Source organism: Filicampus tigris, chromosome 10 (genome assembly GCF_054856515.1).
Source record: "Filicampus tigris isolate MCC_2025a chromosome 10, RoL_Ftig_1.0, whole genome shotgun sequence".
NCBI classification, from domain to species: Eukaryota; Metazoa; Chordata; class Actinopteri; order Syngnathiformes; family Syngnathidae; genus Filicampus; species Filicampus tigris.
Window position 1 is genome coordinate 14597309 of NC_141226.1, and position 24259 is coordinate 14621567.

Sequence of the window (24259 nt, forward strand, 5' to 3'; positions counted from 1 at the left end):
TACATATAGAATTCTTTATTTTCCCCTGGGTTTTCAGAACATATACACAAAAGCAAATATCCCACAATGCACTTGGCCTTGGTAGCGTGAGCTCAAAGGAGCGTGGCAGTGGCGATGGCAGTGATGATGGACAGGCCAATCACAGTGTAGCCGCTGCGATACACCTCGGGAATTTTGAAGCCTTTTCCAAGATCCCACCACTTACATTTGGGGGGTGGATAGAGAAAAGAGAAAGAGGTGATAAAAAGGGGGGGAGAAAAAAAAAGAAGAGAGCTGAGCATGGAAATAACGACAACAGAGTAGAACCTACAAAGTCCAACAAACATTTCCAGGAAAATAAAATATGCGCAGTTGAAAGAACATTTTGCTTTTTCTTTGTCTTTTTTGCGTCAACACCGCCACACGGTGCATGTAAAGAGAAGAAGAGGGTGAAAAGAGAAGAAAGATAGAAAGTGACATTGACATTGTTCTTCCAATCAACAACTTACAAGGAGGGCTCGTCAATAACCGGATTTTATCCACGTTGGAAACGTTCGACCCGAGGTGGGTGCTTCCAAGCAGCAAATGTCAGGCATGAGGTTTGACGGCTCATTTTAAGGTGTTAAATTGTTTATCATTTAAAAAGTTAATTTATTTAGGATTGCGTTTACAAACGTGATGACAAAAGGGATTTTTTTTTGGGCCACCGAAGAGGAAGCATTTATTTTCACAGTAACTGTTTCATGTGGAAGTTGATGCAAGTTAATGCTGGGCGAAAGGAGAAGTCAAGAACATCCCTGGAGCAGATTTTTTTGACAATGTCATTGTCATTTATTTGCTTTTTTGATAAAGCAAAGGGGGGGGATTTATTTTTTAAATTTATTTTATTTATATATTTTTTTTAAATTGGAAATAGAATTTTTGAAAACATTTCTGAGATTGTACTTTAAGGGCATATCACCCAGTCCTACTTATGAGTTAAAAATGCTCAAATAAATAAAGTTGTCATGAGATGTTTTTAAACCCAGTGGTTAACTTATTTTAACACTTTAATGACAAAAATGTGAAAAAATGAGAGCATATTTATATGCTTCAATATGTCGCGAGGCGTTTTGTTCCCTTTTGGCCCAAATTTTGCCTGTTAATGCAGTTCAAAGTTCATTGTTTCCACGGTAGCTATATGTATTTTTCCATGATTTCCTATGAAGGAAAATTGTTTCTAAAATGCAAAAAATAATCCACCACATTTGGTTTGATTTTAGAGGTTCAACTGTAGATTTGATTAAAACATGAAATATGCGATAAATATAGAATAAACATGAACAATAAACTGGCTTGCAGGTACAGAAGTATTCAGAGGAAAGCGTCGGACTCACGCGCACACACAAAAGATTATAAAACTGTCTGGTAAAAATAGACTGAAAATTTGGAATATCCCCATTTTGCTCCAATGCGGATGCTTTTATTAAAATGAGGCTTTATCCGCCTTGTACGAGCACTCTGCTGCACTGGAAGATAGCGGAGCATTTTAGCAGTAATTTAACAAAAACACTCGCAGCTCCATTCATGCTTTAGGTGCGTTAGAAGAGCACCAGCGCAATTTATCAAAGTGTCTGCCTTCTTCTCTATTCAAGAGATATGCAAGTGTATGGAGAGATATAGACGAGTGTATGGAAAATGACGCAGCTTGACAACGCATTAACTTGAAATGAAACTGTTTACTGTTTATGTAGCCACATGAGATAAGATCATTTAGTGGCAATCAAAACAGAGCCCTTTTGCCCTCATTGGGATTGTGTAAGTGTAGCTAATGAAGTCAACTTTAGCGCAGGGGCCACCAACCAATGACCATTTGGTACCAAGCAGCACAGATAAGATTTAAAAAATAATTACAAAAATGCTACACACCCCTTTTCACATGCCGGGGTTTTGTGATATGTAAAAATAAGAAGATAAATCGTTTATACCATTATTGTAATCTATAACCTATACAACTCGATTGAATTTTTCAAGAGGGGCAGTGCTAACTGAGATAACGTGGTCTCAAAAGTGTGTACATCCTCTTATAACTTCAGAGTGAACCAATCACATTCAAACGTGTGTTAAATGGGAGTCAGCATACAATGGCAACCATTTCAAGTGCCATTTTAACAAAAAAAATAATAATTTCCAGGAGGCCTTTCCTGACGGTTTTATTTTTCATTCAAGTGGAAGCCTGAAGGTTATTTGCTATCACTGACTGTTGTATGGAACTGTTCATAATCCCCCGGCAGAAAAAAACCATCACTATTATTTCATGCATGATGTTTTTCCAATTTTAAAAATGTGTTGAAATTCCAAAACCTCTTTAGGATATTTTCTTTGGAATACATCTGTAATGTGACAAAATGTTTGGGGGAATAAAAAATAATTTGCTGTATCTATTTTAGATTCATTTAATTTTTTTTAATAAATACCCTAAAATTTCTAAAATGCTTTGACATTTTGTTAGCATTATGTTTAAAATATTCAAAGGAAAAAATTCATTGAATCCATTTTGAAATGTGGCTTTAACACACCCCACGTGTTGTGCTGCATTTCTTACCAAATGGCGGACTCCGTTGAATGTGTGGTAGGACACGGGGAAGGCGATGCCCACCTTGGCCAGGCCAATGAGAAAGGGGCCGACGGAGAGCGAGTGGATCAGATCCAGGTAGTGCGGGTAACTACCGGGCAGAAGCAGAGCGGCCACGGCGAAGGCGGAAATGGCTGCGAGGACGAATTAGACAGATGCTTTATTGATCCCAATAAGATCAAGTGCTGTATAAACAAGTCATTGAGGAGGAAAATGAGTCACAAATCAATACTTGTCATCCTGTGACCTTCTTTGCAAGAAGATCTATGCAGGAAAAATATAGCACTTGTGTCCGTATTTCAAATAGATTTTTTTCTTTTCTGTTGTATGGAGGCGTGTTGGGTACACAATGAGAAATCTTTACTTGTTTTCTTTTCTCTCTCTTCTTTTTTTAAAACCTATATTTAAAACAATTTTTGAGGTAGAAAAAAATATTTTCAGGAGCATTTTTTTTATATCAAAATACAAAATTTTTTAGAGGATTCTTTGGCATTATCACAGGATTTAAGCATTCATTTAAAGGGAAAAGTAGTATTTTGTGACTAAAAATGTGTGTACCTTGTCTCAACTAGTGGGCCTCCATAGAACATATTCTGGAAAAAAACGTGTTTGGGTTGACTTCCTCTTGAACTCATTCAGTACCAGACCTTTTCGGATCCATTGTTAAATTACATAAATATGTCATTTGGATAGAATGAGTTAAGCCCTTATCTCACTGAGCTGCGAGTGTTTGAGCACATAGCGAATGTTTTTTTGTCAGGGTTCCTAAAATCTTGCAAAAGCCATCAAATTTTGAACAAGTGTTCAAAATTCTGAAAACGTTCAAAAGTTCCTTGCGACTAGAAAAACTGTTTGCAACTATCAAAACGGTTGGCAAACACCTTTGCAAACTTGAAAGGACCCTGACAAAAAAAAAAAAAAAAATCAACATCTGCTACACTTGCAAACCTTGGCTGCTAAGTGGGATATGGCCTTTACTACAAACTTTCTGCTCCGACGATTCAGACTTTTTCTTGGTATAGGGAAGGAAAAGCAAAACGTGTCACACAATCAATAGCTGTGACTCCATGACGTCGACGTTGTTGACGAAGCAGATGTCTTCAGATGTTTTCAAAGAGTGTTCTCTGTGTGTTTCCGCTTTGATGGCCAAGCGAGCACTCGCCCAGTGAATTTGTCTCTCCAATTGGCAGATGAGATCAGTGACCTTTTTAAGAATCCATCAGCATGTAAATCAAAAGGAATCCAGCTTGGGCATAGATCAACGCTGATGCTGCTTATGCCGCCGAAGCGGGACTACACGCTTGTTTTAGTTGGCGACTTGGTTTTGCGAGGCAAACATAGCCAAGACATTTTATTTTGACCACACTGGCTGCGATGATTAATAGGCACAAGAAAGCTGTGAGACACTCTAGGGGTTTACCTTTTTGTGTCAATTCAGTAGTTTTGACAACATTTAAGCAAGGGAGTGTTAACAGAATGAAACAAATAAGATGTGCTACCTCCACTGAGGCCCACTCCGGTTCCTCTGTGTGTGATGGACATCATCATTGGGACAGACCATCTGGGGAAAAAAGTCAAATAAAATTAATAACGCGTACCACAATGGTAGTCTATCAGTCAGATAATCAGACCTTTAAAAGCACTGTATCTTCAAAAAAGAAAATCCCATGAAATTATTCAATATCAGGGCTGTGCACAAATCGGTGGACATTCGAATGTGAATTTGAGTGAGCATGGAAAAGAGTATCGAATCATAATTTTTGCACTTGGAGCAAAAGTCAAATTTTTTCGAGAAATGAAAATCATATTTTTCTTTTAGTAAAAATACCTAAATTACAATATTCGTGTCAATGTTTTAACTACAGTCATTCAATAAAGACAAATACCATTAGATAGATAAAACTAGCAAAAATACTGTAAAAGAATTACAAATTCCATTTAGTGTTGCACGGGATACCGGTACCAGTACCGTACTGTGATTTTTCAGCATCAGAAACGGTTTAATACCAATTTTTTAACACCGGTATTAAAACAAAAAAACAAAATAAAAACGTAGCTCATCAACATCAGAATTGGATAATTCTGTGTCCAAAATACAGAAGAAGTCAAACTAATGGCGGTATATACCTCTGTGGACATTTTCTACTAGTGATGTTTAAATAAATAAATAAATAAATAAATTTTCAGTGCAATATATTTATCTCACTCCCACACAGGCCCACAAACAGATGCATATCCTAATATTTTGAATTAATGAAAAACCAAAAATAATTTGAAGTTCTTTTGTCAGTTTTAATTTATGCTGCTTTTAGATTTTTGTTGAGGTACCGTTTTGGTACCAGTATCGAGGTACTTTATGCAAGTATAGTATCAAAAAAAGTCAAAATTTTGGTATCACTAATTCCATTAAATATTCACATCAATACACATAAATACGTTCATTTTGTAATCTCATTATGTTTGACAAAATAAATGTCATGTTAATGCATTCTCATTATTTACTGAATAAAATTTGACGCTGCATCGTGTATACTACATACTTGTAAATGGTGATGTGAGGAGACATTGGTCGGTTCAATCTGGTGTTTTTGGCCCAAAACTTATTCATCTCCTCTTTGGCGGTGGTTCCCATTGGAGCAGCACTGAAGTCAGAACGGACTTTTAAGACATTAATACAATTTATTGAACGTCATACATGAATTTGCTTAAGAGCGTACGTACTGCCTGACGTAGAGGACGCTGCACTGCGGCCTGGAGAGACACAACCCCTGACGGGCTAACGACCTGCACACAAAAGACAATTGTTACAACTACATACAACTACACTTTAAAATGGAGGCTTGGAACCATATTGGCAGACTTCCTGTGTCTTTTGGTTTATGGCTTCTTGAGGCTTTTTTGTGAGTACAGTATACTTATGACAGACATGGCTATTAAATTATATGTTCATAGATGAAGATGGTTTTGAGTATAAGACGGACTCCATTAAATGAGCAAGATAAATTCTTCCATTCACCCTTCCTGTATTACTCTCTTCCTCATTTCTTCCATCCTTCGTCCCTTTCTTACTTACATCCTAGCTCATGCTTCAATCATCCTTCCTCGATGCTTTCATGCCATCCGTGAATAATTCCTTCTGTTGCCTCCCTTCCTACTTACATTATTTCCTTCCATCTTACATGCGTCTTCTCTTCTTACCACACTATCTTTGTTGATTTCCTTCGTTCCAAACAGTCCTTCACCCCTTACGTAAATGGAAGAATATAAAAAGTGTAAGCCTGCATTTAACACACCCTGTGTAATACACATTTGATGGTTGCAATTGGCATATCGCTACCTACATCCATGTATCGGATTTAGCGTGTTTATCAAACTAAAGGCGAATCATGTGAGACTAGCTCGGTGTCGGGGCAGTCAAGGACGAACCACTCCGAAATAAAAGTGTGACGCTTAACGAACGTAACAACAATACAACCAAATAGTCACATACGACTGCATAAAACAACCAATAAATTCAAATAAAAACCCTTGTTTGTCCTTCTACAAGCTCCAATCCGGACTTTGGTCATGGGCTAACGTCATTAGCGTTAGCCAGCTAGCTGTAAACCGCAGTATTTTCTCCACGTATAAACACGCCAAACACGCTAGAAAGTTTCTACTCCAACATAAAGAAATTGTGCTGCTAATGTGCCTCTTGGTCATTTTAATATCGTCATAAAAACCGCAATAAATCTTCACCAAGCCAACCAATTGTGTAATGTAAACATACTGACCTTAGTAGCAGCGCCATGTTTAGCGTACACTGAGCGGAAGGTACGTACTACGTACTACTGTGGAAGTGACGTATGACGGATTGTTGTGCTTGTTCTTGTGGTTGCGTGCGTATGGTCAAACGTTTTCCAATCGCTTTATTTTTTACAGAACAAAACGGGAACGCAATAATTAATAATAATAATAACGATTAGAATAATATAAGAATGCTTTCTTCTTTTTTTGTTAGTCTGGGGTTCTCTGTAAAACAGATCCTCCTGGGTCTGAAACAAAGTTAAATAAAATAAAGTGCAAGTAATAGTATATTATACATGACAATTTATTTAATTTTTAATTTTTTTTATATTTTACTGTAAAAAAGGTATAACAATAACAATTATATTGTGTTTGTCACAGTACAAAAACGTTGTGACTTTGATGTTAAATTACATGTTTTTAAGAAGTAGGCTTTGCAAAATTGTCCATAAAAATTGTACGATACATAAGAATGTCTCTTAAAATGATACTTTTTCTTAAAGAAATTCCTTCAAAACTTTAAAAAGAAAACCTAAAAAAATACAACTTTATTTCCAAGTACTTTTTACATCCGTGTGGCCCTGAAAAGTGTTGTTTTGAACATACCAGCCCTTCCCCTTCGTTGTCCATCTCTCACTTAAGTAGAAAACTGAAAGGAAAGAAGAAGGATGTTGAAAAGGAATGAAAGATGTTGGAAGGGATGATGATGGAGGTAAGGAAGAATGGAAGGAAAATAGGGAAGATGAGTGGGAGGGAGGGAAGGAGTCAGGAAGGATGGAAAGCAGAATAGAGGTGACAGGCATACCTGTCAACTTGTACATTTCCCCATATTTGATACGTTTTTTGATCATTTCAAATTGTGTACGCCGTATAACAATTTTTGTACGGGAAAAAAAAAAAAATTCAAAAACTTGTTTTTTGTTAGACCGATCTTGTTTTGCCCATTTCGGCTCTAATCCAGAGCATCCGTTAGCGATTCCGACTGCAAACTTCGTCCGACTTTCACAAGCAAAGTTCCTCTATAACCATAATGTAGGAAGGAAGGATGGATTGAAGGAATTTGTTGAATTGAATTTGTTTTTTGTCAAAGACAGAAATTCAACAACCCCTTTCTCAATTTCTCCATTTCATAAAGCCAACTAAACTAAAGAATGCATATTCATACAAAAAGAATAAGACAGGTTATGTGTAATTTGTTTTATTTGGCCACCAGTACCCAGCCAAACAGACCGTAACACATTGATGCATCCCAATGTATCCAAGGCATTGCGGATTTCCCTTTTTTTATTATTTTTTTTAAACAAACATCATCCAAAGCCTATATTCAGCCGCAATTATTCACATGTGATCATTTCAGGCTAATCATATTTGTCATCTGATCCATGCAAATATTGCTACAGACAGACAAACACGCTCATTCACTCACACACGCACTCTTTGGCTTTGACGCTGACGTCTTGTGAATGTTAATAGTACGTCTCCTGCTCCACCCAGCCTGCAAGACAAGAAACAGAGGAGGCGGCAGAGGCGTCAAAACAAAAGCAAAAAGAGAGAAAAAAAAAAGCCTTCATATCCTCTTTGGTATTCACTGACGGCGCTTTTTGTTTCTGCAAATGAATCGGCTCGTAACTCTCCAGACGCGCCGATCAGCCGGCCGTGACACACGCATTAACAGAGAAGATTAACTGTCACCATCAATTGTTATTGTGACCCGTGCCGTCATCGGGCCCGCAAATTTTGATTCATTGTCAACCGTCTTCGTAACTCTTCACTGGGTGCCGCGTAATTTCCTCTCTTGTTATTTTGCTCCTCGTGCTGTTGACAAGCATAATCTGTTTCCTGCGGCGGGGCTGGATTAGTACGTAAACACGGCCGGCAGGCAAACGTTGGTCAACTCATTGGAGGATTTTCATTTCTTTTCCCACAATAACAATCAGATGACATCAAAGCCGCCAGCGAAGATCAACGCTTGGTTTGGTTTGCCTTGTGGAGCTGACATAATATCCAGACTTTTGTGTTCATGACGAGTCATAACTCAAAAAAAAGCACCCAATGAGTCTAAAATGGCCGCTTTGGACCAAAATGGCAGACTTCCTGTGTCTTTTTTGGGCATGGTTTCTCGAGACTTTTTTTGTGTCCACCAAATTTCAGGTTGCTAACCCCGCGGGATTCTGAAGTCAATTTAACATCAATATGACATCAGAATGATTTTGTCAATTGAATGATTTGATGTCATATGACATCAAAATCAATTGATGACTAAATCATTCAATTGATGTCATATTGAGGTTGAATTGAAGGGAAATGCCACGCAAGGCATCACCCATCTGTCCAGTATGCATTGTTCAAATTTGTTATGAATCCGACAATTTCACCAGCAGTCCTTGGTGGAGCCTTGGAAACTGACCATAAAATGTCCACGTCAAAATGGCAGAATTCTATTGTCTTCTTAAGCACGGCTTGTTGAAACTTTTTGGGGGTTCTACTCATGGCAAATATGCCTTCCAAATTTTATTTAGCTAAATTGAATTGCCTCCGGAGGCTGAATTTAAAAGTAAAAAAAATCGTAGCCAATTTTGGATACATTTTCACCAGTGTCCTCAGCATGGTTGGAGGTAGCTATCGATAAGAGCCTTTCAGGGTTTAACTTGTAGTTTACAAACCATTTTGAAAATTAATAAATAAATGTGTAAAGTTCTAACATTGCTATAAAAACAGCCGCCATTTTACGACAATAAAGCATCCTTTGAAGACAGACAAAAACAGCTTTGATCTATTTTGAATTGAGTGCAGTTAACTATGACTCAAAAGGGTCTTGTAGATGATTATTAGTGGCACGGGAAACAAGCTATTTTCATATTTACGGTCTGAAAAGTACTTGTCAGCAACGGCATCCGCTGGCTCGCCCTTTCAGTCTTTTTATTTTTATAGCGATGCAAATTGTGTCATTTGCATTTTTTTTCTCTTGCAACTTGGATAGCCGGCATTTTCACTTTGTATTGATATTGCCTCAAATATTGTCACCCGAGAGTTATTATGAAGCCCATATTTTATTCATGAGGAGACCCTCGGCCGGCCCTGCGCTAGGAACGAATGTGTCTGAGTGCTGAATAATCCTCCCAGCATGCAACACTGCCGCTGCCGCAGCATTTGAAGTGATTACTGTTTGTCTTGTGCTTCTGATTCCAGACAAAACGGGACTCGACATGTTAGCTTGGGAATTTCAACTTGATAAACACACACAAATTACCGGTAAGTCCATGTAGGAACCCTGTGGAGTTGTGCTCTCGTGTTCTGTGCCGAGCCAAACTTCGGCCACCATGCTCACCGCCACGTACTGACCAAAACTCAGGGTGTTCGCAATTTAGCGTCACCCATTTTTCATAGCATGCGTAACTCCAATTAGGTCGCAATTGGGTGAAATACATCAGGAGCTTGCAAAGAACACCTGCCAATGGCCAAAATAACCATCCCATTCTATATACCGTAATAGGCGATTTGAACCAAACTGGCAGCCTTGAGGGTCTCTTTACGGCCAGTCACCAAACTTCACTGTCATATTCAGCCCATATATAATGATGAAAAATAATATGTTTCACAATTTTGTGTCACCCGTGTGTCTAGCATACAAGGTTCTAACTCAGCAATCAGGCAAACTCTGACTTTTTCTTTGAGTGGCCCATCGAAATGGCCAAAACTGACCTTAAAATGGCTACTTCAGACCAAAATGGCAAACTTCCCGTTGCTTACTTTGAGTTTTTTTCTGTGGGGTTACTCTCATGTGGAACTTTTATTTTTAGTATTATAGTAGGAATTGGGCAAAATCTCTACAGAGTTTGAATTTGATGGACCACTAGAGATGGCCAAAATGACCCTAAAATGGCCGCTTCAAACCAGTATGTGTGTTTGGGAAAGCATTTTTTAAACGTTTTTTTGGTGGGTCTCCTCATTGCTAGAAAATTGTATAATCCTCTAAGAAAGGACCCTAAAATGACTGCTTCAAACCAAAATGTCAGACTTTCTGTGATTCATGAGATTGTGTGTCTACTCCTGACAGACATGCCTAGCAAATTTCACGTCGCTATGTGAAGCTGGCTTCGGGGCTGAATTTAAAAAAAGGGGAAAAAAAATCAACAACAAGACCGAAGCAATTTCAAGAGGGCCTTCTGATTGCTTGCTAATATCTTGCCAGTATGGTTATTCCTGAGATCATTCTGATCAAAATCACAAGAGTGACGTGGGACAAGAGACGCTGTTAAGTCGCTCTCGCAGGAAAATTGCCACTCGAGGATCTCGACACGCAAGTCCAAAGCAATTTACTCTTCCGCTGGTTTATGAACAAGACAAAGAGGTTGGGAAAGCGTTTAATCTCACTCTCTCGCTAATAACCGCACTTACCTCCGGGGTTTCTCCGCAGAATTAATTTACGAATTTCGTCGTACAAGAAGATCAGAAGACTGTATGGGAAGGCGCAGAACCACCAGCCGATCCTGGGGAAGAGGATAACGAGGTAGACGGCTTCATTTAAAGTCAACAATGGCGGGATAATGGAGGTTAAAACCAAAGCCCTGGTTGGGTGGACGTATGTTCAAACAGGTAGCCTACTTGAGTGGGTACATGCGCAGGGCCACGTCCATTCCGGGGCAGTAAGAGAGGAACGCGGCCAGGGCTGTCTCAATGAACAGGCCAAAGATCAGGATCCTGTTCCTGTGGACAGATAATCACAACACAACATCAGTGAATCTATTCTGATCCAAAAAGACTATAGGTGTCTGCCAGGGCTTTAACTTTGGTCAAAAACTGGAACTGCCATTAGATTTTTTTTTAAAACCTGTGCAATATCCCAACTTGGTTGGTGAACCTTCCAATTCTCCTCAAATGGCTGCTTCCTGCTCAATTCCGGGCAAAGATCCTTGAGGCTCAAGCCTCTTGTTATGACTAACAAATCCACCTAATTTTGTGTCGATCGGTTTCAGGTGCTGATTTTTTTCCTACTTTCCAGAGTGAGTGACTCAGTGTAATATACTGTAGCCTATAACTATAATCCAAATTTCTGACTTCCAGTTCAATTTCCAAGTAGACTAAAGTAGTAGTAGTAGTAATAGTAGACTAAAAAGTCTCAAGGACCCATGTGAGACATGTCCACCCAATTTCATGTCCATCTATCAAACTTGTGTTAGGGGCTAATTTTTTTCCCCAAACTTTCCAACTGGCGTGGCTAAGCGCATATTTACTGCTTCAAACCAAAATGGTCTACTTCCTGTTCAAATCCAAGCAATCGTCCTTGAGACTTTTTCGTGCAAAATGTTATTACGGGATATTTCCGACCAGTTTTGTGCTGATTGGAAAAACTAGTGTCAGGGGCTAATTGATTTTCTAGCTTTTCAGGGGGTGTGACTGAGTGAGAAATGGCTGCTTCAAACCAAGATGACCCACTTCTTGTTCAAGTAGGGGGGTTGGGTCCAAAATACTTTTTCTTTTATCTTTTCAATTGGTGAAACTGGTGACCAGAGCTATTTTTCCCCCTATCTTTCCAGAGGGGTGCAACTTGGAGTCCAAAATGGATGCTACAATCCTAAATTGCTTACTTCCTGTTCAATTCTAAGTGGGTTTTTTTTGAGTGTCCTGTTAAGACAGACGTGTCCAATCAATTTTGTGTGAAAAGTGGTGCTGGTGTCTCAAAATTAACTCCAATCTTAGCATGACATTTGAACTCACTTCATGCCCTGCTGGAAGAGGGAGTTCCTCCTGGTCTTGCAGATGATGAGATCGGCCCACTGCACCACTACGATGCTGGTGAAGAAGGCCGTGTGGCACGTGTACTCCACAATCTTCCTCTGCTCATACGTCTGCAGGAGGCCCAATGCCACCGTCAATGCTGTTGTATACTGCGTGTGTATGTTTATGTGTACGTGCGGAGTCCTCACCCACTGCTGCCCGTAAAAGTCCTCCACGTCGTTGACCATGCGATCATCCCAGTCGATGCGGATACCAAGCAGCGTCATCGGCAGGAAGCCATTCTCGGCCAAGATGACAAAGTAGGTGAAAAAGCCGGCCAGTGCCTGAATCATCCCTGATGTCACACAAACAGACCTAATTGTAGGTATTTATGTGGTAAAACACATATACACATACACATATATACATATACATATATATATATATATATACATATTCTATTCGGGCGGCGTACGTCCCGTGGCCGCCACCAGTTCCTGTTCCGGCAGCGCACGCCTTATGGCTGCCCTCCGGCTGCCCTCCGACCATGCTACGGCGGCGCACATCCTGTGGCCGCCCTCCGACCCTGCTACGGCGACACACTTCCTGCGGCCGCCCTCCGAATCTGCTACGGCGGCATTTGCCTTTTTGTTTTCTTTGGAAATTAAACACATTTTGTTTTGACCATCTCCCTGCTTCCCTGCATTTGGGTCCTCCTCCAAGCCAACCCTGACATTGTAATTATAAAATAATAGCAATAATATATTAGTTCATGGCACTGTTTCATTTGGGCATCTGGTATTTTTTTTGTTTTTATAATACTACTATATTAGATGCATTCAATAAATGTAGATTATTCATAATAATAATGATAAACAATTTTTAAATATCTATTCCACATATATATTATTATATATATATTTTTAATGTTTTTAATATACAGTATGTATATACAAAATGAACACAAATATACACAATCAGATAACGCATTATAATTACTCTGTGTGAGGCAATGTGGCTGTGCACTACAACCACAAAATATTCAAACTGAGCATTTTTGTTCATTTAAAAGCGGCATTTCAGTATTGGATTTTTCAGGTGCAGCCAATGAAGTGAGCCAATCCTCGCCTCGTCAGCCTCATCAAAGTGTGCAATGATGCATTTTCATGTCATCATTTGGCAGATGCTCTTAACCAAAGTGATTTGAGGGGGAAACCGCCAGTGCTGGAGTGGACGCCAGCATCAGCCAGTGAATGAGTGAGCACTAAATACAAATTCGGCTCATTTATAAAGAAAATTTTTAAAAATCTGCAGGCATCGCGCTGATGAAAAGCGGGGGAATAATTGAAACGAACAGAATGTAATCAACTGATTCCACTTAACCCATTTAGAATCTTCCCAAGTGTCGAAAATGGAACGTCACTTGTCAGCAGTGTGACTCGACGAACGCGTGGAGTATTTCCTGAGCCACGTATTGAACATTGTTGTACATAGTATCCAGTTGTACACTCTTGCTGATTTCATCATCATTTTCTTGTATCTTTAAATTCAGTTAATGTACAACATACAATGCTGCTGACTATTCTTGCTGTTTTTTGTTCGCATGTCCATATATATATAATATGCATAGTAGGTAATGCCTTGCTGGATTCATTTAAATCTTCATAGATGCAGTCTGTATGTGAAGTAGTTACTGATGAATGTATGCGCACTATACAGTGTTGCTGACTATTATTGCTGCCTTTTTGCTCACATTCTCATCTGCATACAGTATATAGTATAGTATATTCTTGCTGGTTTCATTCGCAACCATGTATGAATAGTTGTCCCCTACAATGCTGCTGACTATTCTTGCTGCTCTATTGCTCAGATTCACATCATCATACAGTATGCCATTTATAGCATAATGGTGCCCATTACGTCGATCGCAATCAACTGGTCAATCGCAAAGGCATTGTGGGTAGATCGCCAGCCTATCATCCGTCCTCACTACTGTATTTCTACGTTCATGCTACGTTCAGACCAAATGCGTTGGCGGAAAAAAATTAATAAAATTACTGGCGGGAATGGGCTTCTTCCAAAGGAAAAAAAAAAAGTTTTTTACTGGCGGATTTTTTTTTTTTTTTACTGGCGGGAATGGGCTTCCATACATCCATGCATTAAGGTAATTACAAAACATTTTTTGCTGTATTGTGGGATATAGGCTGATGCAGTCATGCAAGGTACACCAGCATAAACGGTACATATAACAATAATTCTCAATATATTTATAAATAATGTGTTTTGCATTTTTAGTAGGTGGTAGATCATTTGGACTGGGTCATGTCATAAGTAGCTCTCAGGCTGAAAAAGTGTGGGCACCCCTGGCATAGCCTATTCTTGCTGGTTTCATTCAGAACTCCACATATGAGAAGTATTTACTGAGCCACGTGTACTCTTTGAATGCAATGCTGCTGACTATTTTTGCTGCCTTTTTGCTCATGCTTTTTTGTACAGTACTTATTAATCGCTGCATCGTTGCAATTTATGTTCACATCTTATACTGTAGTATATCAGACTCTTGCTGGTTTCATTCACAACTGCATATGTCTCTCTCAGTATATACTGATCCATTTATAGTCACATGCAATTCTGCTGACTATTCTCGGTGCCTTTTTATTCATGTTCACATCTTCATATATTATAGTTTCTTCTTGCCACTTTCATTCACAGCTGCGTAGTAACTGAAACAGGTAGAGCCATCACATACGTTGCTGACTATTCTTTTTTCTCCCCTCAAGGCTTTTTTTTTTTATACTCTCCCATTGGGCATCCATCACCAACTATTGTAATAAATGATCACAGCTGATCTTAGGATGGCCGGAGGCAGCAACAAAAAGCCAATAACCACTTTTAATTCCAAGCCGGGCTAACGTGACTGACATGTTTTTTAAGAGCCTCATGGAGAGTCCAATCCAGGCGAGCCCGTTATTAATCTTCAGTGTGTTTACGTTGACAGACTTTAACGGTGCTGGAAGAGGCGGCGGGATATTGTTGGGCGATATCGTTTGCCTGGCGTCACTCGACATTGGCGGCAAGCCATACGCCATCCAGCGGCGCCCTGTCATCTTTTGACCCATTTAAAAAAGGCTGTGAAATGTTGCCAGCCTTTGATTTTGTCGCTCGTCCCGCGCCATCTACTGTATATCAAGCCAGAGGAGAGATAAAAGGCAGCCGTGGAGAGGAAAGGGGGGCTGCAGCAGGCCGAGATACGCGTGACCAAGATTAAGTGGGGTACGGTCACATTGGCCACGCTCAGTTTGCTGTAAATGTCAACAGAGAAGATCAAGTTCCCCTGTGTTTAATTGTTAAGAATTTTAGAGATGTTGTGGCATTGATTCATCTTCACGTTGACATAGGGGGACAGAGTTTTCCACATATCACGGGGCTTCACTTTTAACACATTTTATGTTCCAGCCACACTCTAAAGTAGGGTTGAACCGCTTTGAAAAAAAAACGTAATTGTGATTTTTTCCCCCCCTCAATATTGAGATTGCAATATATACTTTTTCTTTTTTTTTTTCCAAGGTCCTCTTCCTATGTATTTTAAACAAACACATGGAATAAATTAATCTATATTACAATTATAGAAATATCAGATTTACTATACATATTTTGGTTTTATAGGTTAGTCTACGCTAAAATAAAATAAAGATAAATGAACCATGAATTAATATGAAAGAAATATGAAATCTTAATCTACTTTTAAGCGTTCACTACGACCAACTAAATAAAATTCTACCAAACAATTGTGGCGTAAGCATAAAAAAGTCCTAAATCAAATTAGAACAATAAAGCAAAAATATGTTGGCTTTATCACTTCAACTCAAAACAGCGACATGGACACATAGGCGCTGAATTTACGGTATCTCGAGATTATATAACAAATAAATATATAAATAGTATATACACTAATACGCACCTATCTGCCCATAGGCCATGCTGATGAGTCGCTCGTTTACCAGCTTGTCCGTTATGGGGTTCCTGGGCTGCCGTTTCATTATGTCGCTCTCCGCCGTCTCATAGGCCAATGAGATGGCAGGAACCTGGAGAGAGAATATGGGGGAGAGGACTTCATTATTGTTATTACTACTATGACATTTATTTGATTTCATTCAGACATGTACATATACGTTTGTCATTAAGTATTAAATCATTTCAGTTTTTGTTAAGTAATATAATAAAACATTTGTGTAAAAGATTTACATATACTGTGCGTTAATCTATTCCATTTAATTTGATAAAATAATTGGTTACTTAATTTATTGTAAATATTGAAGTAAAACGTGTACAATAGACATTTTACATGTGCATTTGACATTTTTGTATAATTTTATTTAATAAATGGTAAATTTATTATAAATAAAAGCAATGCTAGTAAAATTTTGATAATTAAATAATTTACTTTAAATAAAAAAAGTAAATTAAACTATTTCACATATGCATTTACTTTTTATTAACTATAACAAATGTAAAAATATATCAGTACAATGGAAAAAAATGCAAATGTATTCAGGATTTGTATATTTTCATCAATAATTGGATTTTACTGTAAATAAAATGAAAAATATCAGTAAAATAATTGTAACATTTAATATTTCATTGGTAACTAATTGAATTAACTGTAAAAAAAGAATACATTGGAAAAAGAAAAAAATATTGATTGCATATCTATTTATTTAATCTCATCTATTAATTGTGTCTGTTAATAAAGCAAAAACAAAATCAGATGCAGTCCATGAGCACAAATGTTTTCCACCCCCGTCCTTAAAACATCTTGTAGATTAAACAAAAAGGATATCCCATTTTCTGAACACGTAATTTCTTTCTTATTTACTCTTCCTTTCAATTGCACATTAGAAGAGTGGAAAAGGCGCATGTAATAAAAGATATTGAGCTGCTGTCAGCGCACAATATGTTCGACGGCACACAGGAAATCTCCGCGCCTTAAGGTGGATCTAAGGTAGACAAAAAGGGGAGGTGACAAATCCACTTTGATGATGACTGGCGCCACTCCGACCTCGATGTTATAACGTGTTCACTTCTGCCAGAGTTTTTTTTTCTCTCTCATTTGAGTGTGGCACATTTCATTATGTAATATAACTGATGAGATTTGAAGAATTTGATGAGTCAGGCTACAATGGGAAATTGGTTGAATCTGGTGGAATAACGTTCAAATATCACTACATTTCTTCTAAATCAATGGTTCTCAAACCTTTTACGGGAAATGCTACCTCAAAAAATATTCAGCTCTCCAAGTACTGCCATAATGGCCAACATTAACTTGTTCAATGCCAGCTATTAAACAAATAGAACCTACTTAGGATTGAGTGCCAACCAATTTTCATATAATGAATAAATGTATGGTACTGCAATAAAAACATCTTTAAACAAGATGTACAGCTACAATCTTCATTCTAGTATGTTTGATTTTATTTCATATTTTAAACGTTGTAAATTTGAATTGCATTTAATTTAGTGATTCTTTGTATACCACACTTGATAATCACAGTTCTAAATGAAACAGGTTTTATACTGTGAAGGCAGAGAGATTAGAAATAATAATTTGGGGGAAATTATTTTTTTTAAATGAATCACTAATAATTTAAAAAAATGTGCTTAAAGAGATGAAAATCAGTGCTCAAGTTGATTAAGCAATTCAAGCCCCTGTCAAAAAAAAAGACAATATTGATGCATAATGATTTCACTGCAGATTTTGTGCTACATTTTTTTCCTCAAATTGGAGTGCAGGCCTCATTACGCACTTTGATGCAGGTGGAAGCTAAAAATAACATCCGAGGGTGTTGCTTGTCACCGGCGACGGCTCAGTTGCAGCCCCGCAGAGTTGAATGGCAAGACGTTGACAAACTGCTAACAAGCTGGCAGATGTGCCAGCTTGTTCTTTTTTTCAGCTGGCGTTCTCACGCATACGGAGGAACAACCACCAAAGTTGGAATCTGAACGGCAGGAGATTTCAACCGCGTTTCAACCGCCATCATGCGAGACAAACATTGTTTGTGCTGTTTGCATATTTTAAAGCAAAAGATACTATACACTTTTTGACCGACATATTGGAACTGCTAAAGTTGGAATTCCATCAATATTTCCAGTGGTAAATAAACTTTTCAAATCTCGTAAAATGTGAGTGTTTTAACTGATATCAAACTAGACAAACTACAAAATTATTGCTTTTGTCTTATTTTCGTTTTCTTTGTCCTTTTGCATATTTTTTGGCAGAGCTTACTTGACATTTTTTCATGTTACAACAAAATTCCACAACGCAAGTCAAAGTTACACAAACAGCGTTTCAACTGCCATCACTTCAGGCAAACGTTAGGGATAGCCCGATACAGGGGTAACTGATAACTGATATTCAAAAATATTGTTGTCGACATTTTAAATAATAACAATGCTTAACTATGTTTAAATGACTTTAAACAGCTTTTCAGATATGCAAAAAGTTTTGTTTTTTTTAATTAGACAATCGACACAATTGTTTATTGTCTAAATTCTACCAAAAAGTGCAAGGAGCTCCCTGGCTCTGCAACATGCCTTATTCAAGATGTTTATTTTCTATTTGCATAGCATAGTGGAAAAACACTCAACTAAACAACAGCAGCAATGAGCAATGGCATTCGTACTAGAGATAGACCGAAATGTTTTTTTCAGGGCCAATACCGATACCGATTATTAGCAGCCAAGGACTCTGATAACCGATATTTGGAGCCGATATTCATTTTCAGCTAAAAGGAAAATATTGTCAAAATCTAAAAAAAAAAAAATGTTTAACTCTTCATTTTCTTGAAATGTCTTTAAGCATATGTTTATTGAACAATTTTTCAGACTTGCATAATGTTGATTTTTTTTTATCATTATTCTAAATTTGCCAAGCTCCCAGAGTCATCAGCATGTCTTCAAAAGTTAAAAAGTTAAACAATAGTGCCATATAGTTTTGTACAGTAAATAAAGTCCTCAGACAGACAGAAATGTTAAAATTTCACTTGTGTTTGTTTTGGTTTCAAACAAAACAAAAAGTCCAGAGTGTTCCCAGGGTCAGTAGAATCTCTTATAAAGTAATCAAAGGATTTAAATAAATAGTTATTTGAAGTTAAGCCGATATTCGTCAAAATACATAATATTGGGTCCGATAATCGGTCTATCCCTAATTCGTACTTTGCTTATCTCCCTATCCGAGCCAAAATAACCCAGATTGAAATCGATCCTTTATCGAACAAAAAGGCCAAGGCCGATTTGCGTCAAAATGCCCAAAATCTGCTCCGATAATCAACACCAAAGGAACTACTCATTCTGTTTTGCTTTCTTTATTACCACAATCTATCTGACACTTTTTAATCAAGATATTGATACATAGTATATATATAAAGTTGGATTTTGTCAAACACGTTGCTACCACCCCCTCACCCACACCTCTGGAACCTCTCTACTAAATCTGTAATGTTGCTTCCATGAACATTTAAAAAAAAAAAAAAATCCTCAAGTACCATCTGTTCACCAAAAATACTTTTCGCAACATGAATACAGTCACACACACTCACTCATTAATAGATTTTAATTACTCCCATGAGTTATTGTTAAGCATTCTCACGTCTCCATATAAGTCTAAGTTATTACATTTTTTCTTATCACTGGATGATGTTATCATTGATATATATATTTTTTTAAATCTTTGCTGATTGGCTGAGATTTCTCTCTCTCAGCCGGGTTCTCCTGCCTCAAAGTGAAGGTGTGGCGGTCCAACCCCCCGCATTTCCTTGTCCGATAAGACGCGACTCAACAACTATAACAAGTTCGCTTCGCTTCTTATGATTCGTGGAAGATCTTCAGCGCCTGCAACTCTTCAAAGCCGACATCCAGCTGTTTCGCACCGCCAGCGCTTCTCACCGACACGCTGACGTCTTACTTTGAAGGCAAGCTGGGCTTTTTTTAAGTTCTTGTTTTCTTTTTAATGCAAAACACAATTTAGCTGCTTTTCAAACTTCACTCCTGTCACGACGGGACTTTGATCTGGAGACAGCCAAACAAATATTGATCAACAAGAACAAAATGTCCTGCTGCGAAAAACCAACAAGGTCACCTTTGACAAGCTACAATTTGATTATGGCAGCTGAGTTGCCACCATATTGTAATATTAGTTCTTGGCATTTCAAAGTAATGAGTTAGGATACAATATTGCAGACTCAGAACTCCAATTATATTTTAACAGCAGGATAAGTAAAAGTAGGGACGGGTAGGTATAGGTATCCGGCCGATACCGACCTTATTTTAAGATATCGGGTGATGGTGGAGGCTGCCGATACCATCCACGGATACTTAAGGCAAAAAAAAAAAAAAAATCTCAAGTAAGTCTTCCTCGACATTAGTTAGGTGTGTTGAAGCAGAAAGAGATGGAAAACCTATTTAGCAGACAGAACTTTTTGTATTAGTCTTGCTTGTCCTGACTCCAGCTCTGCCCCACTGTCGTATGGTGTTCCACAGGATTCAACGTTGGGGCCTTTGCTGTTTTCATTGTATTTTCGGCTCCTGGGGTCCATCTTAAGAAGGCATGGTATTTCCTTTCACTGCTGTGTGGCTCACAGTCAGATATAAGTCCCGCTAGGCAAAAAGGACGCTTTCTCCTTAAGGCCACTTTTGTCCTGCCTGGAGGAAATCATGTCCTGGATGGCACTTAACTTCTTGAAGTTCAATGAAAAAAAAAACCTAAGTTCTAATGCTTGGTCCCAGTGGCCCTTGTACAGTAAATCCCAACCTGTTGATTTGCGGCCCCTGGCACCTTATCTAAAGCTAACCATCTTGAACTTGGGTTTTCAATTTGACAGTGATTTTAATTTGGACTGACAAATAGGGTTAGCTGTTTTTAAAACGATTTTGTTTCATCTTAAGCAGCAGGCTAAGGTAAAGCCTCTCCTTTCTCAATACCACTTAGGAACGGTAAGTGTCTCCAATTAGTTCAACATGCTGAACTGAAGCTCATAGAAGGGAGAACATAATTAACCCATAAAGGTGAATTGATAAACAAATAATACTGGTTTCATTCAAAATTTCATTCAACACACTGATCTGTTGCTTCTCTTCAAGCTAACACATGTAATAAGCGACCTGTGAAGGTCACACTCTAAGGCTAGGTTCACACCGCAGGTCTTAATGCTCAATTCACATGAAAGCGACCCAGGTCGCATTTGAAAAAAATCGGAATTGAGCTGTTCAGACTGTCATAAAAAAAAACAGATACAGGTCGCATATGGGCAAAAAAAATCCGATCTGGGTCACATTTGCCTGCGGTGTGAACCTAGCCTTAACGTCACTGGCAAATCAACTAGTCTGTACAACGCTAGCGGTTAGCTCCATGTGCGGCAAATCTAACGTGGCAGCGCAGGTACAAGGGACCCAGTGGCCTGCACTGAAGCAATGCTAACTGTTGTCTCATTGTACTGATTGGAATATGAGCACCCTGAAGGTAAAAAAAAAAAAAAAAAAAGAACAAACGCTGCCTGTCAGCGGGACAGATTAGCAGCAAGCTCTGCAGCGACCTCCATTAGCGACAACGGGAACAAAGCGAGCGCTTGACACTAAGCGTTCACGTTTAAAACATTTCACTCTTCCTCCATTGTGTTTCCCGTGTCAGCGGCGAAAAGGACTGTCGGCATGCCACTTGTCTGCAGGCCTTAAGCCGTCACCAGCAAAGAAAAGAGACACAGGAAGGAGTGAGTCACAAAGACTTCACTGGCATTCATCAGTTTACATTTGATTCTGCCTCAGAGACGTCAAACGCTTTCATAGTACAAAGGAAATTGTTTCACGAGTGACAAACAGATTGTAGTTATAAACAGTACATTATCTTTTCGCTGGATATGCCTCGACTGCAAGATTCAATTCACCAAGTCAGCATGAGTTTAAGTCTAAACTGTACTGTCTGTACTGTCCTTTCAGTGACTGATGATTGTTCGTTTAGTGGGTGGCTGTTATTTATCTTCCAATCAATTATGGTCACCTTTGGGGGCCTCAACATGCCCAACAACCAAATTAATGCAAGTGCATTTATCCTGGTGAAAATTTGTTTTTTATGCATGCTCCAAAATTCACTCGGTAGTGCCTCCTTGAAAATGTAATAAAAGTTACCCCCCAACTCGGTGTCACTGATCAACGCTAAATTGTCTATCTTGAAAGGGCCCAAAAAAAAAATTAAATCAAGGATCCATTCTAAGAATCGAACGGAGTCGACCATTTTTGGTTTGAAGCAGCAACTTTGCACTCAGTTGCAACTCCTGGAAAACTCAAACAACTTACCCCTGGACACCACTTTTGCTGATCAACGGAAAATTGGGCGGACATGTGTATCACAGCAGAACACACAAAAAAAAGTCTCAAGGACCCATGCTCGGAGTTGAACAGGAAGTTGGCCATTTTGGTTAGAAGCAGCTATTTTGGGCAAATTCCAGGGCTCGTACTTTGACACACTCCTATGGAATTCACCCAAATGGAAAGTATCCAAGACGTGAAATTGTGAAACTTTTTTGCATTTGTCGTCATTTGCACTGTGTCTTAATTTATTTAGACTTATTATTGTTTTTATCATTTTATTTGAATTATTTTGGATGATTTTATTATGATTTTTCGAATGTCTTAATATTTAGTTTCTCTTTCTGTAATGCTTTTAAGCGTTTCATGTAAAGCACTTTGAATTGTCTTGTACTTTGCACATGAAATGTGCTGTACAAATAAACTAGGGCATGGCATCTAAGTTTGATGATCATTTCGAGGATTCGCCATGAAAACGGCGGCGTCTGGGCCTGTTCTTCACTGCTTGCGCGTTTCATTATTATTCTGATCATGTTCCCGCCACTCACCATGTCCGTGCCCAAGTCGATGCAGAGGATGGTGACCGTTCCCAGCGGAAGGGGAACGCTGGCGATGATGAAGAGCAGGAAGGGCGAGATCTCTGGGATGTTGCTGGTCAGCGTGTACGCGATGGACTTCTTCAGGTTGTCAAAGATGAGGCGCCCTGCAGAGATAAAGACATCAGCATGGGATAACAACCCTCGTAATAAAGGCCGGATTTTCTGTTTCCCGGTGTTAGAGACTTGAAGTAAATTGAAAATGCACAGCGTCTGCCTCCAGAGTGAGTGACTTTATTAGCCGCGGCCGCCATCACTTTAGATTAAACACCGGTCTCCTGTGGAAAGTCTTAGCCCCCTTCTCCTTTCAAAGCTCTTTATATTGTTGTTTGCATAAAGTCTCCTCTGTGTGCGAGGCCTGATCATAAATATGCAAACTCTGTGCTCGTGCAAGACATCCCCGTGCCATCTGGGATCTTTTTTTTAATATACTGCAGAAGCGTGTCGCGATTGTGACTTTAGGAAAACCTCTGTGTTTGCGCATCCAGGCGGTAGGTTTTCATACACAGTTTTAAATGCTAAAACTGCAACGTTGAGAACCCACACAAAATTCTGTTGATTGGTGAAACTGGTGCCAAAGGCTACACCCACATCCTACGGTGTAGGCTAAAATGCTTTGCAACTAAGCATCGCCCATCTGTCTAGTGCAGGGGTCAAACTTTTTGAAACTGAGAGTTAGTTACTGATTAATGCGATGGGCCAAGGACTAGTTTGATACCCACTTGAGAAATAACTTTGCTCAAAATTAAACCGTATTAGGTGTTATGAATAATTAATGATATTCACCTATGTGAAGACACTGATCATGTCAACGACTTATCGCAGTAATTACCAACAATGATTTAACAGATAAATATCAATATACAACACTTTTTTATTGGAATCACATTCTTAGGAAATCACAATGTCCCATCACTGGTGAGCTATTTTTAGACCAAGCCACAGGCTACTCATATGGTGACGCCCTGGTCAAGTATATGTGTTTGACATTTGGGCGCAATTACGTGAGCTCCCTAGGAGGATATCACCCTCGTCCAAAAATGGCCGCTTGGAACCAAAATGCTCTCTGTTCAATTTTGGAGTATGAGTCCTTGAGAGTTTTTGATATGTCCTGTTATGATCGACATTTCCAGAGCTGGTCATACGGGCTATGTGACGGACCGGTCCGCCTATCCGCCTATGACGGATGCTCATTTTGTAGGCGATCAAC

At 38.8% G+C, this 24259-nt stretch overlaps 2 protein-coding genes across 8 annotated transcripts in view; both read right to left on the reverse strand.

Annotated features, from left to right (window-relative positions):
• On the reverse strand, positions 1-6470 carry sdhc (succinate dehydrogenase complex, subunit C, integral membrane protein). 2 transcript variants are annotated; one of them, XM_086043055.1, is made up of 6 exons: positions 6367-6470; positions 5315-5377; positions 5134-5235; positions 4093-4154; positions 2564-2727; positions 1-200 (listed from the first exon to the last, which is right to left on the reverse strand). In XM_086043055.1, exons 1-6 carry the CDS (start codon positions 6381-6383, stop codon positions 93-95), a joined length of 516 nt encoding a protein of 171 aa, XP_085899181.1. In that variant the 5' UTR covers positions 6384-6470; the 3' UTR covers positions 1-92. The 2 variants fall into 2 exon arrangements, with proteins under 2 accessions (XP_085899181.1, XP_085899182.1); XM_086043056.1 differs by having other exon boundaries at positions 5134-5251; positions 6367-6427.
• A 1097-nt stretch (positions 6471-7567) lies between these two features.
• Positions 7568-24259, reverse strand: part of atp1a2a (ATPase Na+/K+ transporting subunit alpha 2a) — a 52354-nt gene continuing 35662 nt past the window's right edge. For all 6 annotated transcript variants that reach the window (XM_086043665.1, XM_086043666.1, XM_086043662.1 and 3 more), the window contains 7 exons: positions 23002-23156; positions 16059-16182; positions 12307-12452; positions 12098-12228; positions 10985-11086; positions 10778-10869; positions 7568-7874 (listed from right to left, as the gene is read on the reverse strand). In XM_086043665.1, the coding sequence (XP_085899791.1) occupies positions 7846-7874; positions 10778-10869; positions 10985-11086; positions 12098-12228; positions 12307-12452; positions 16059-16182; positions 23002-23156 (779 nt within the window). In that variant the 3' untranslated portion in view covers positions 7568-7845. The remainder of the gene's footprint in view (positions 7875-10777; positions 10870-10984; positions 11087-12097; positions 12229-12306; positions 12453-16058; positions 16183-23001; positions 23157-24259) is intronic.